At 50.9% G+C, this 14104-nt stretch overlaps 1 protein-coding gene across 4 annotated transcripts in view; it reads left to right on the forward strand.

The window, feature by feature from the left end:
• The first annotated feature begins 396 nt into the window (after positions 1–396).
• The window catches only part of FLNB (filamin B), a 73242-nt gene continuing 59534 nt past the window's right edge, over positions 397–14104 (forward strand). For 3 of the 4 annotated variants that reach the window (XM_059823258.1, XM_059823256.1, XM_059823257.1), the window contains exon 1: positions 400–706. In XM_059823258.1, the coding sequence (XP_059679241.1) occupies positions 415–706 (292 nt within the window). In that variant the 5' untranslated portion in view covers positions 400–414. Of the gene's footprint in view, positions 707–14104 lie in introns of all 4 variants that reach the window. The other variant, XM_059823259.1, reaches the window with a different exon arrangement.

A 14104-nucleotide genomic window follows, 5' to 3' on the forward strand; every position in this document is an offset into this window, starting at 1 on the left:
AAGGAAAGCCGGGCTCGCTCCCAGCTCAGCCCGGCACCCGGGTAGGCCCCCCCACCCCCCCGCGGGGCCGGTACGGCGGGGCGCGGGAGGCTGATGCAGCCGAGGGCGTGCCGCTCCCGGCGGATAAAGGCCGGGCGGCGGCGCGGGGCCCGCGCAGAGCCGGGGAGCGGAGGAGCTGCAGCAGCAGCAGCAGCAGCAGCGCGGCGCGGGCGGGGCGAGGCAGCGGCGGGACCAGGCGCAGGAGCGGGGCCGCCGCTGAGCGCCGCGCTCCCTCCCCGCAGGCGGGCGGGCGCGGCCGGGCGGGGCGCGGGCGGAGCGGAGCGGATCGCGGAGGAGGAGGCGGAGCAGGGCCGCGCCATGAGCACGCAGGCGCGGGGCCAGGGCGGGCGCAGAGCGGCGGATCCCGACGGCGAGATGCCGGCCACCGAGAAGGACCTGGCGGAGGACGCGCCCTGGAAGCGGATCCAGCAGAACACCTTCACCCGCTGGTGCAACGAGCACCTGCGCTGCGTCAACAAGCGCATCGGCAACCTGCAGCACGACCTGAGCGATGGGCTGCGCCTCATCGCGCTGCTGGAGGTGCTCAGCCAGAAGCGCATGTACCGCAAGTACCACCAGCGGCCCACCTTCCGCCAGATGCAGCTGGAGAACGTCTCGGTGGCCCTCGAGTTCCTGGAGCGGGAGAGCATCAAGCTGGTCTCCATCGGTGAGTGCCTCCCCGGCGGGTGGTTTTCGGTTTGTTCTCATTTTATTGTGCTTTTTTTAATTTGCCGTGCCGGACTCCTGCCTCGCAGAGCGTGGAGGGGCCCGGGGCACTGGGCGGCCGCGGGGTGCTGCCGGCCGGGCTCCCCGGGGCTGCGGGGCCAGAAGCTGAGGGATTGCTGCTTTCTCTTTATTTAAAGAGCAAACTTTGGGGGTGCAGCGTAGTGTTGGTCTAAAGCTGTGTGGGCAGTGCGTGCCGTGGGGCTGTCCCGCAGCCTGGCTGTCGGGGCTCGCACTGCTCTCCTGTCGCCCTGAGCTTCTCTCTTGGTCACTATTTCATAGGTGAGGCTTTGCTTCCAGGTCTTTTCCTGAAGAAACCCAGCGCCAGAGCATGTTCTTTCCCTGTGCAGCCAGTTTCCCCGGGTGCGGACCCCTCCAACAGCCCCCGCGGGAGATGCAGCCGGGAGGATTCCTGCCCTAGCCGGTGTCTGGCGGGGGTCCCTGGGCTCTGCCAGGGTGCTGGAGCCCGGCTGTCCTGGGGAGGGTGAGCTGTGCGGAGATAGGTGCTGCTGTAGGTGCTATAGGAGAGCCAAGAGCCTTCTCTTGCTCACCAGAGCCCAGTAGATGATGCCAGCGTTCAGACTAGCATGGATGCTTGCCTAAGCGCAGCTGCAGCTTTTGAACGGGATTGCAGTTTCTCCTTAATCTTTCTGCTGCGGTAGGTCGTGGGTAGAAAATGTACAAGGACCTCTGTTAACTCCGGGAGATAGGTGGTTTGAGCTAATGGCCACCCTGGCTGGCACTAGGTTTGACTGTCCGTGCCATACTGGAGGGTGCCATTGCTAGGTAACTGGTGGTCTGCTCAGGAAATTAAAGCTGTTGGCATGCACGTCAAATTGCAGATGATCCCTCAGGAATGTATGCAGTGACCACTTTGGGAATAGCTCAGGTGTGGCCGCAATGCAGTCTGTAAAGCAATAATTTGAATGCCTGAGAGATCTCTGGGAAGGAATGTGAATGCTTTTTCTAGCTCATTGCCAGATAACTCTAATTACTGTGTCCTGATGACTCTGGCCTCAATGAATTGCACAGCTGAATTTGGGTGAGTGCAGCTCTGCTCAGTTGTCTAAAACTCTTGGCCAAGGTGAAAGCTGTTTCCCTTCAGAGGCTTTAGCTATAATAGCAAGAAAATATAAACTTCTCCAGTTGGGGAGAGACCTGGCCCTTTCTGGAAACCCGTGGCTGGGTGGAGTAGGTGGGTAGTCTGTTGTTGCTTTCTACTAATGTGTAAAAGCAGCTTTGGGCAAATGGGGCCTGTTGTGTCCCGAAGGGCTGATTGGCCTCCTAGGGCAAAACAGCTAATGTACTTGCAGCTGGGAAGGGAGCTGGTGCTAATTATTTACTTAGAGATGCATTCCCTTCACACACAGTGGAGTTCGAGTTGCAGCTGCTGACTCCTGGGCTGAGCTTGCTTTAGCTAACATTCGAGCTCACCTTTCTGCTTCAGCCGCTGGAATAGCTCCTCTCCAGCCATAATGCTAACAGCAGGCCAGTGCTTCCCTCCTATTGTATTGTTTGCCCTAGAAAAACGTCGCTGCTCCAGCTGCCCTCCTGTTTGTCTGTGGGACTTGCCGAGGGCTGCGCGTTTGGGAGGTCAAGGTTAGTTCGGTCAGACCTGGCTTCCAGTGACTTCCTTTCCAGAAATGCTGCTGCAGCAGCACAGTTCCCTTACAGGATTAGACTGAGCTGCAGGGTGGTAATAATCATTTAAGATACGTCTAACTGTTCTGCAGTTTACTTGTATTGTGTTGGCTATTAAAAAAAAAATCAGAAAACCCCCAGACACTGAAAAAACTCATAGTTGAAGCTTTGGGAGAAGGGAATGGCTATGGCTGCTAGTGCTTTTGCCATATCCCAGCCTCTGCACAAGGGGGTATACAGCTCCATTTGTGCTGTGCCACCAGAGTTGGATCCAAGTGGTAGCACAGGACCGCTACTGTACTGTCCTGAATAAACTGAGCCACTCCTGAAAAAACATCCTGAACTTGCTTCCCGAAAAAGATGTTCAAAGCAAGCCTTGCGGTGCTCCACTTGGTTGAAGAGGCTGAAGCCCGTGCCACCTCTCCTGGAGGCACAGCGTCGGCTGCGGTCACTACCTGTCCCTACTGTGTTTCTCCCTGCAGGTTCTGAACAACCTGCGGCTTTCTTCTTGTTTCTACTTTTTAGTCTCTTCTTTTGTGTTGCTGAACAAAACCAGGGCCATTATGAGGCCCAGAGCTATGTACCAGTAAAGGCTTTCAGGTGGAGAACTTTTATGACCAGGTTGGTCTTTGGGGCCTGGGGTGTTTAGGGCCAGCTCTGAGCCAAATCAGCTGGGAAAACCTGACAGCTGTGGCTGCTGGATTTCTGGCATTAATAATGTCATCAGACCTCTGCTAAGTGGATGCAGTGACTGTTCTGCTTATTATTTATCTTCCGGTAATGTTTGGAAGCCAGGTATTATGGCTCAGCTACTGCTGCTATACTACAACCACGCTTTTAAACTTTTTCAGTAGCAAGCTTTTGGCATTCAATTTTTGTCCCTTTAAAATAAGTCTGCCTACACACAGAGAAATCAGTTAAATTATAGTGTTTCACCACAGCCCCTTCTGGATGCACAGTTAGGAGTCCAACCTCTCCTGCTGCTGTTACGCCTTGTTTAGTCTGTGCTCAGTGTCTTTTGGTAGCTTCAGGATGCTTTTCTTCTCAGCATGAAGTGCCTTCACGTCAGTGCAGATTTGGCTGCATGTGTGGTCTACTGTAAAAACGGCCATAAAGCACATAGGTGCTTTGTGCCATCCAGCAAAGATGGGATTGAAAGCTCTGAAAAAGCTGCTGTGAAGGCAAGTGACTTTGCAGAGTCTTCTGCTCAACACAAGGTAGCTGCTGTGCTACTCAAGTGTTAACAAGTGTTAAGTCTAGCTCTTTATCTGCTAGACTGAGATAATTGCAGATTCCTGGGTGCCGAGTGGTGTGTGGCATGACAGGCGCTGGGGAGTAGGACGCCAGGAATGCAGAGCACAAGGGCTTTGCTTTTGGCTGAAGGAGCTGATCGACTCCACAGTATGGGAGCCACATTGTGCCTTGGTAAAAGCTGTAGCAAGTGGCAAGAAGTGGGGCTGAAAGTAATTTAGCACTGGGCTTGCTCCTAGAAACCCTGATACCAGGCAACAGGAGTCAACTGATTTAGCTTAGAAACAGAGGAGTTCAGTGTCTGAAGCCTGGCAGGCAGTTCCGGGCTGTGACCTGCCAAGTTGTACCCAAGTTTGCAGCCAGCAGGTCCTAGGTGTGTGCTCTGGTGCTGTTGGTCCCTCTTGGCAGTGTCCTCATGGCCAATGCTCACCTGGCAGCCCTGTGTCGCTGGCAGAGCCAGGATGGGTGTTGAGCGGCTGGCTGGTTTGTTTGGTAAAACTGCAGTCCTAGACTGCGGCAGTCAGATCGATCAAACTGAAAAACGTGTGGTTTCCTTTTGCTGGGTTGTGCTTTCACCAGATGAGTGAGCCGAATAGGGCTTGCCGTACTTGCATCACCACTTGACATCCTGCAGTTGCAAGTGAGCAGGGGCAGCCAGGGATGCTGCCGCGGCACTGGCATCCAGTGCCAGCCTCGGCTACAGTTGCATGGGTGCTTTTCAGGTTTGTCTTTGTGGTGGTCCTGAGCCCCACGGCAGTGCCTGGAGGGAGTTGAGCCATGCCAGGAGGGAGGTGGGTGAGGAGAGGATGGGATTATAATCATGGTCTGCTGGTACTTGCCTCGTGGAGACTTTGGTGGTTTTGGGATGTCCCAACTGCAGGAGTACTTCTGGAAGGGCTGTCTCTTTCTGACTGAGCCTAACCTGTGTGTCAGGTGGGGTTTTGGTTAATGACCGAGTACTTGATGCATGCACTGCGCTCTATAGCGCAGACCTTCAGCATGCTCTAAAGATGAAAGCATCTTGACCTGTGAGTCTGAGTACGTCCTGGAGATCTCATTTTAGGAAAATAGTTGAAAACCAACTTCCTTCCCTAGGCTGTTGATACACTGAAGGGTGACAAAGCAAATCTTGAATTTCTAGAGGAAAACTCATCTCTTCTAATATTTGGTGGTGTCCTGTAATGCCTAGAGCTAGGTGCTTGAAAACTGAAAAAAGGAAAATGTGTTTTCGGCCTGTATACAGGTAGGGTCTCCCTGTCTTGCTCCAGGTGCTATTAACACATCATAAGGAGGTAGTCAAAATACACTTGCATTTTGTCTGTCACCTACCTGTGACTTCCCTGGAGGCTGTTTTCTGGAAAATAGCCAGTGTGTCTTGGAAGCAGGTTTCTGCTTCTTGGAAATGTGACACTTAATCCTTCCCCTCGAAAATAATTTTCAATAGACTGGCAGTGGGCCTCACTGCTGGAGACTGGAGGTGGCTTCAGTTTCTGATGGTGGTTGGTCTCCTCAGGACCTTCTGTTTCCATAGTTGGACTGCTGGTCTAGAGAAAAAGTGGCTTTGCATGAGCTATTTGCTCCAAGTTACAGGAAACTTTAAGGTAGCTTACACAGGCTGTTCTTGCATTCTCTTACATATGAGCGGAAGCTTGTAAAGTGATCAAACTTCAGTAAAATTACTTGGGACCGGTTAGACTAATGTGCTAAACAGCTTTTTCATTTAAGGCACTGAAGGTTATGCAAGCTATTCAAGAAGGACTGAAGTCTTAACTGCTCCATATTCTAATGCCATGTCCTGTATTGACTTACATGGGGATGTTTAAATCTAAATGGGTTGGGATAGCTCTTCTCCTAGCCTACAACTGTAATCTAAGAACGTGGTTAGCCTTGTGTGTGGCCATGCTTCTGTGTTGCCAGTATTGTTCGATGTCCGCTCCAAGCGATGGGAAGTAAAACAATGATCTCTGAATCCCCCAAGCTGCAGAGGAATTCTGTTTTCCCTCTGCCTCTCAGAAACAGACTTTGATGTGCAGCTAGTTTGGGACCTTGAACTAGGGCCTGCCAAGTTCAGACCACTAATACGTGCTAAGCAAGCACACCAGAGCAGAATTGTGTTGCAGGTGATGCTGGTGTGAACAGACCTCTGCGGTACTGTGTGTGACACTCGCCAGGCCTCTGCCACCAGCATCAGGTAGACCTGTCTTCTGTTACTGCCTGGCACGGTGCACAGCTCATGAATACGGCATCTGACCTGTAAGTCATTGCAATAACGAAGATGCAAAGCGCAGTGACCCGGGGTTTGGCTCTGTTAGCGCTTGGTACCAGTGTGCCTGAAGAGCCTGTTCCAGCGGCTGTTGCTTACAAAGCATCAAGCCTGACTTTGGCTCTGGGTGAGGTAGTCGGGCTTTCTGTAGAGAAACCTGTAGGTTCCTATGAGATGTTCTTGCTGATAATGCTGTGGGTCCTGTTCCAGAGCACCCACCCATGGGGTGGGGGAGTCATCTCCGTGCGGGTGCACCAGGGTAGTGATGGGCATGCATGGTAGGTGGAAGTAGGTGAGGATGTCTTGCTGCAATCTGCTTGGACTTGGCAAGAAAAACAGTCAGCTGTTCCAAGCATGTCTATGCTGGAGGAAGGAAATGCTGTGTAGCTGTTAACTGTTAGGGGAAGAATCCAAAACAAAATATATCTAGAAAAGGCTAAGGGAAGGCACTGCCCATCCTTGTAAGGAGATCTGAGCAGTCTTTCCTACAGCCTTCACTGTATGGCACTGCTCACAAGGCTTAGCTTGTTGCAGGCTGAATTTGTGCTAACCGGGGGGCAGACAGATATGTGCCTTCCTGTTGTGTTTGGAGAAATAACTGCAGCAGTTTCATGAAACTACTGTGTCTGTGAAACCTGTGCTAGCTGCTCCTGTATCTTTTCTTGATTGCTCTAGTGGTGTGTGTGGTAGAGGTGGATGCTCACCCACCCTTCTTGAAACCGCCGCCTGGGTGGGGTGAGCGGAGCTGCCCTTGCTCTCCCTGGGAACTTGACCTTGGGTTCAGAGTTGAGTCAACCGAGATCTGAGGTTATCTCTTCAGTGGGCTAAGCGAGCTCTGCCTGTTGGTTTGGATTAATGCAATGAAGCTTGAGTGAGGTTTTTCCCAAGGTCTTGCTTCTGGGGACTTGGTGCAGATTTTTTTTTCCCCACAAGGCAAAGGTTTCTGTGGCTTGCACTCCTGCCTGTTTGTGTTCCTCCTGAGGAAGGACCAGTGCCCTGTAATCTAACAGGGAAGACACCTTCTTCCAGGTCATCATTAGGTGATAAATCCTAGTTCCTGTACTCAAAGGCCTTGCAGTGGGTGTATGTTGTATCACAACCAGCTGGTTCTCTGGGCTCTGACATGGTCTCTAAGCTGTCTGTGAGCCTCCCTCAGCTTTCTGTCCCTCCTGCAACTAACCTTGAGTTTTGGAGGTGTCTACACAATATCTGGTACATTATAGTGAGGATTTGGTCTGCTGTGGTGGGCTTTGGGTTCAGCTAATGGATTGCAATTCCTTGTGTAAACACTATTCTGCTGAAAGCAGTTGAAGTCTGACATCCGTAGTGAGATGTATGCAATGTCTATTCCTACTGTGCTAGCACATGGCAACTGTAATACTCACGACTGCAAGAATAAACCGGATTTTTTGTGTTAGCGAAAACAAGCTAGGCCACTTCAAACAACAGCCAAACAACGCTTTGCCCAAGTTCCTGGGGAAGCAAGAGTTGCCTTGCACATCCTCCCTTGTGCTCAGTAACACAGCAGACACTGCCCTGGAGCTGCCTGGGGGTGGGCAGAGGATGCAGCAGCTGAATCCTGTCTCCCCTGGTGTGATGGGCTGGGGTTGTTTGGACCTCCTGCTGATACTGCTCTTGGAAAAAAGCAGCCATGGCTCTCAAACCCTCTGAGAAGAGTGGGCACACATACAGCTGCACTGTCTGGCTGCTAATGGGATGTTTTCTGAGTGAGGTGATGGTCCTCTGTTGTTCCTTACAACTCTAGGCAGCTAATCTAATGGGAAGGCACCAATAAATACTGAAAGCAACCTCTAACTTTAAAATTCAGCTGATATTTCGGAGTTGTTTTCTCTGGGTCACTGAAATACAGCAAGTTTTAGTGATCAGGCTGGTGAGTTGGTGGCAGCAGAGCTTTGAACATCCAGGCTGGGATCTTTCTTGCAAAGGGACAAGCTGTTTTCATATAGCAGCAGCAGCAGGTTGCATGAACTCTCCTGCCAATGTTACCCAGTAATAGCACAAAAGTGGCTGTGGGCTGCAATGACATCATGGGCTGCTGCTGCTTCTCCCTTGCTTCAGGGCATGCTGTAAATCACGATGCATTTATTTGTCAGAGCACTGAATTACTCCAGCATGAGCTGGCTGGGCTGCGTGGCAGTACAGCTCCCGAAAGCTGGGTCCTCTGAGGGTAAGGTGGGCACAGACAGACTCCCACGCTGAGACCCACCCAGCCTGCCTGCTGTGAGAGGGAAAAATGGGTAAGGGCTGTTGCAGCAGCATGTCCCAGTGTCGCCCAGGCGTGCGCTAGCAGGAGGTGCATTGCTGCAGACAGTGCTCGCATGGCATGGGTGCTGCGCTGAGCAACCAGCCAGAGGCTGTGAGCAACCCTCTGCTCTCGCCATGCCGTTGGGGAGGCTCTTGCTGTCTTCTGCAAGCCTGGGTGGGGTGCAAGCATTTGCAGTGCTGGCCACAGGCCCTCCGCACTGCCGCTCTGCTGCGGAGCTGCAACCGAAAGCAGTGGAGCCAGCCTTCCTGCTAACCCACGGCCGGTGCATTTCCACCTGCTCTTTGTGCTGAAATCTGGGGGGCACTTCGGACTGTCCGCCTGAGAGATGAGCTCTGGGCTGAGCTATTGAATGCTGCTCTGAAGTGCCAGCTCCTGTGCCTCGCATAGGTGCTGTGAGTGCGTCTGGGGGCTGCTCCAGCCTGACCGGGGGGTGGGATGCCGGCGGTAGGCTCTCCTCCATGGCTCGCAGCCCACAGCGGTTTCAGCCTACACTGGGTGCTTGTGGCTGCCTACTGGTTTTGATTAGTCTGTGGCTGCTCTTGTGAGGAGACAATTATGTGTCTGTATTTCTGAGCCCATATTAAAGGGCACTGTCGTGGTTGGTGGGCTTAAAACGAGCTGCAGGTGGCAACTGGTGAGCTTTGTAAACAAGCTGTGAAAGGTCTCCCCTGGAGCCCCGCGGCAGAAGGCGCAGTGTAGGGAGCTGCTCTGAGCAAACAGCCATGATATGTGCATCTGAAGGTTATCCAAACACAGAAGAGGAAACGTTGTTCCCCTTGGCTAGATACTAACGTGCTCTATCTGTGCTTCCTTTAATTGGCATAATTAAGTTTTATATTCCCTTTTCTCATGACAACCTTGCAGCAGTAGGTGCAGCATGGTTTTAGTGGACTTCCCACGGGTCTCAGGGCTAGTTTAGGTCTCAAGGCTAAAACACTGACAAGTATGTCTTGCAGGTGACCTTTACCTTTGTGCAGATCCTTCCTGTATTATCAGGTGAGTGGTGGCAGCAGGTCCCTCTGGGCTCGGACCACAGGAGCAAAGAGCCCGAGCTGGGGGGTATGTGCAGGGTCCTGTGTTTGTCCCTGGTGCGTTTCCCTGGCTGGGCCCTGGCAGTATAACAAATACACCTCGTGTCTGCCACGGTGTGAGGCACAAATCTTGGATTAACCTGACTGCTTTTGATCCTCACTACAGAATGGGGAACACTGGCTTGCTAAACAAAGTTCCTGTCAAACTGTCGTCTTGATGGTGCAAGATACCAAGTGTTACTTCACCTTTATAGCTAGACAGTGAATTTCTGCAGGGTTTCCTTTTCTCTGCAAGGCTCGGAGTAATTCTGCTTGTTGGTCTCCTAAATAATCCAAAGCCCAGGCACCTCTGAGCCTGCTCCAACACGTGGATGCTCCTGCAGAGCTGCTGTTTTCTGGAGTCGCTGCTAGTCGCTGTGGCTCTCTGAGCGGTTGTCACTTGCTCAAACGTGGGTTATTATCGAATTCCCCTGTGGGGGAAGAGTTGGTGTCTGAGCAGACTTAACATGCCGGCTGTGGGAAGACTTAGGATGCTAATCATGTTGTTTCAGCTTTGTTCTGGCTGTTGATTTACAGTGTGGCTGCATGCAGATATCTGATAGCTTATGTAACTGCTTGAACAAGATCAATGATCTAATTAAAAGTCAAATAGAAACAGCTTTAGTTGTCTCTGAGGATTATTTCTTCTGGTAACTCTTTTAGGCTCGTGGTAAAAATGCTGCTATGAAAAAATAGAAAAACTAGACTGGTGACTGCTAGGAAAATTTGTGGTGACTCTTGGAAGAGTGGTGATTTCCAGTGCCACAGCCTGAGCTCAGCAGTGCCACAGCCTGAGCTCAGCAGTGCCAGACACTGTGGATGTCAGGACAAAGACATGGGTGCTTTTAAATTGGGACTACGGGACCCTCTGTAGTGGTGCTGTCTTAATGCTTTGTGGTTATGTAGCCCCATGGTATCTGTTGCTGGCTGAGTGAGTTTAGCACTCATAACAGAGGATGCAGCATGTGTGCTGGATGACTGAACTGCTACAACAAATACGGATGGCCAAAAGGAGGAGGGTAACTCTTACCACAAACCCAGTACAGCTGCTATCAGGGAAGACCCCGGCTGGCAGAGGCTGGCTGTGTGTTGATAAACCAGCTCCTGTACTAACAGTACTTCCCTGACCGAACCTGAGTAGTGAGCAAGAGCGAGGATTGCCAGCTCAATCAAGTTGCCAAAGACCAAGCCAGATGTCTACCTGAGGGGCCACAAAATCGGGCTACTGAGGAGTGCCTACAGATCGCCGTGGCCCTGAGCTGCAGCGTGCCCTGGTGCTCCCCAGAGCTGTGCAGAAGCAGGTGCGGCTCACAGGTAGGCAGTTATATTTTTTGCATCCAAAAAAAGTTAGAAAAGCTTGAGATAGTCTTGCAGTGGTTCAGGTTCTCCCCCAAAATGTAAGAGTGAAGAAGCACTAACTGCATTCAGCTCTCCGCCACTGTAAAGCGGGGTGGCTCAGCCCTGCCCTTGGTGCTGTCACATCGGATGACTAGTGGCTGCTAAGTGAGCATTACTGAGCATTCTAATGACTTGCAGACATCTGCAGTTACAGAGATCGGAGCATGTGGGACTCCTGGACAAGGGTATTGCAAAGACCTTGTCCCAGAGAATTAACCACATTGCCACTGGGATCCTTACTTGAGTACATCCCAATATACCGCTTTCTGGGGGGAAACAGTTTGGAGCTACTCTGCGAGGCTCAGCTCATGGAGGTGGTTTGCTCTGCCATGAAAGCACCAGGAGCAGCAGACTCCAGTGAGGAGCTGCTAGTTCAGGCCCTGGAAACAGCAGAGAGATGTCTGGTGTTTCCCAGGTGGAAACCTCTGCTGAACAACCTGGACTCAACCAGGGAAGCCCCCTGAAGTTAGTGGCATAAAACCCTACTTCAACAAATCTATTTTAAATTTTGCTGTGGTTTTATAGTCTAGCTCTGAGTTCAGTGGTTAAAACTAATGGAATGCTTCTTCTGATATAGATAAATAACTGAAGAAAACTGTGTACCTTTAACAGGTTTTTAATTGCAAGGCGAAAAAAAGAACTGCTTCACATGAAGTGCTGCAACTATTGGTTGAAAACATTGCCTAAGGCAGAGGAAGCTTAAATATTTTAATTAACCAGCTTTATTAAACATAGGCTTTAACAAGCTGCAGAATATTTCATACTCTACCTGTAAGAAAAGTAGTTCAGGCTTCTGAGGCAGTACCTGGACAGCAAAAAGTATTCAAGCTCAAATGTAGAAGCTAAAAGGAGCAGCCTAGTCGTCATCTAGGAGTAGGACAAACATCTGTGTGGCTCTTGTTCTGTCTGGACGGAGGTAATAGCATGTTACTTAATATTTTTCATGGTGAAATGGAGGAATTAATAACAAATGAGGTGGCCTAATGCTGTACCTAACCTGGTAGGTAATTGGAAGGGGTATGGGAGATCAGGCAGAGTGGTGCAGCTTGCAATATTGCTGCAACTGTTCCAGCTCTAGCAAAATTGCCTCTAGAGCCCATGCTTTATTTTTTTGTGTTGTGTTAAAAATGTGAAACACAATAGGCTTGCAAATGTGAACAATGTGAGACTGCAGATTAAAAATGAGATCTTGCAGCTGGTGAGGATTTGGGTAATTGCCTGCACCCTGCTCAGTCAGCATGTGTGTGGTGGAGTGCTGTCCCCAAAGACTAGGGAAGAGAGCTGCAAGCTTGTGAAGTTTGGAAAGACTTGTGTCCACACACCTTTAGTAGGAAGATTTGAAGTCCAGCCTTTGGAGAGGAAAGGTGATACTGCTCCGAGCACTGGCTAGCTTGGAAATGCTATTAGCAGCCAGAGCCTCTTAAGGCCAAGCAGCTCCTGACAAAGTTGCATTAGGCTGATGGCGTCAAATGAGCAGAGCTGCTCCTGCCTCTTGCTAGGAGCAGCCTGCCAGGGGAAGAGCAGGAGGATGGTCCTGAGCAGAGCCGGTGCATGGCACAGGACCCACAGTGTGGGGAGCAGCTCCGGGGGCTGCAGGGGGCCAACCCGCTGCCGCTGGTGTGAGCCGGGGTCTTGCTGTTGGAGCGGTGCAAAACTCGCACACCCAAAGCAAAGCTTTGCTCTGTGGTGAGCGAGTTTGGGTGGGAGGGGTGGGTACATGGACTGCACAAGTGTGTCACACAGCTGTGGCTAATATGTGCTCAAGCTGTACCATTAATCCCATATGGTCCTCTTTAAGGTGCTCAGAGACCACCCGTGCAGGCTGTGCCTCTGCAGAGTCACTGCTGTCCTCCTGCTTGTGGAGGCTCCTGTCAAAAGAGGTCTGTCTGATAGCGGCTGCCACTGTCGGATGAATTACCTGGGCCTCAAGCCAAGCGTCTATTCCTTATGTTAGCGGCTTGTAGCTGAAACTGTATAAACACAGCACTATCCTGTGTGGGATGTTAAACACACAGGGTTTAAATCTCGACCGTGCAGGGGCAAGCCTTGTGCTGTGTGCAGATGGAAGTGTGTTTACTGCTGGGTTGCACAAGTATACAAAAATATGTTCTAACGATTTCACTGCTTTCTCCAGGAAGAGGGTAAAGCTTCTTCCTTCAAGAAGCAGCTGCACAACACTGAATATTTTTTATTTAAGGATTGATGTTCCAGGAAGAAAGTGGCCTTCTTCCTTCTTGGACAGGGATGGTCATGGTTACCAGTGGAGGGGAGGATAGGTGTCTGTATGTGAAAGCTCATGAAGAATTAACATTTAGCTGGCTTACGCACAAAAGCAGTAAGACTTCTTCATAGTGGTCATGGAAAAGCAACAGTGCCTACCAGGACTGCAGGGAAGCACAGTGGATGCATGTCTTTGTATTGACTGTGCACTGCTCCGAGCATCCTCACTGGGTGCGTGGATGCAGAAAGCAGCCTGGCTTGTGCAGAGTGTCGTCTCCGTTCTGATGGGCACTCGCATGGCAATGCTGTGGCAGTGGCCGGAGCTCGGAGGCAGGATCACGGCAGTGCTGCATGGCAGTGGCCTGGTGAGACACGTTCTGGTGGCAGTGTGTGGGTGTAGGGCTGCTTTTGGTGCTGTGTGTTTGTTAAGAGTGTGTACTTACTTCTGAATGTCAAAATGAACTGTTGAAATGGCTCAGATGTTGGAGGGAGATTTCCAAAGTGGCTGTTCCTATCTGCAGCGGGGGTACAATTGCATGTTACCTAGAAGCAATTCCTATTGCTTCTCAGGGAAGTGGTAGGACAGGTAGCTGACCTGCTGACAAATTCTGGAATAACTTTGTCACTAAGCTACAGAGGACTGTAGAGCATCTGTAACAGGGCATCTGTGTTTAAATGCTTCAAAACAAACCTGCATGGCGCGGTGCTGTTAGATGCTCAGAAATCAAAGACTATCAAAACTAAGACAAACCACAAGTGTTTTGCATAGCTAAAGTAACTGGCAGCATATTTTCTGATGTGTCACCAACCCCAGACCACAAAGTATGCTCCACTCCTGAGCATGGTGCTGCAGCATAGAGTGGAGATAGGTTGAGCCGTGCAGGGCTGCATGAATAGGGATTTCCTTCGAACAGCCATGTGCACAGTGAATCACAGTCAGTACAGTGATTCTGGTTTCAGATGGAAAAGTTGAATCTTGGTGTATGTTGTAGCCAAGGATTTCCCCAAACAGTAATCACTTCTGATAATTTCTAATGTGTTGGTTTTGGCTTCAGAAACTCCATCCATTGCAGCTTTCGTGCCTGGCGTCTGCTGCACAGAAGATGTTAGACAGCCCTATCTGAATGGGCTCATTTATCTCGGCAGGATTTTACATGCTGTTTCTTATAACTATCTTGACCTACCCCCAGTGTGAGTAAACACGCTCTTCAG

Source organism: Gavia stellata, chromosome 12 (assembly GCF_030936135.1).
Source record: "Gavia stellata isolate bGavSte3 chromosome 12, bGavSte3.hap2, whole genome shotgun sequence".
NCBI lineage: Eukaryota > Metazoa > Chordata > Aves > Gaviiformes > Gaviidae > Gavia > Gavia stellata.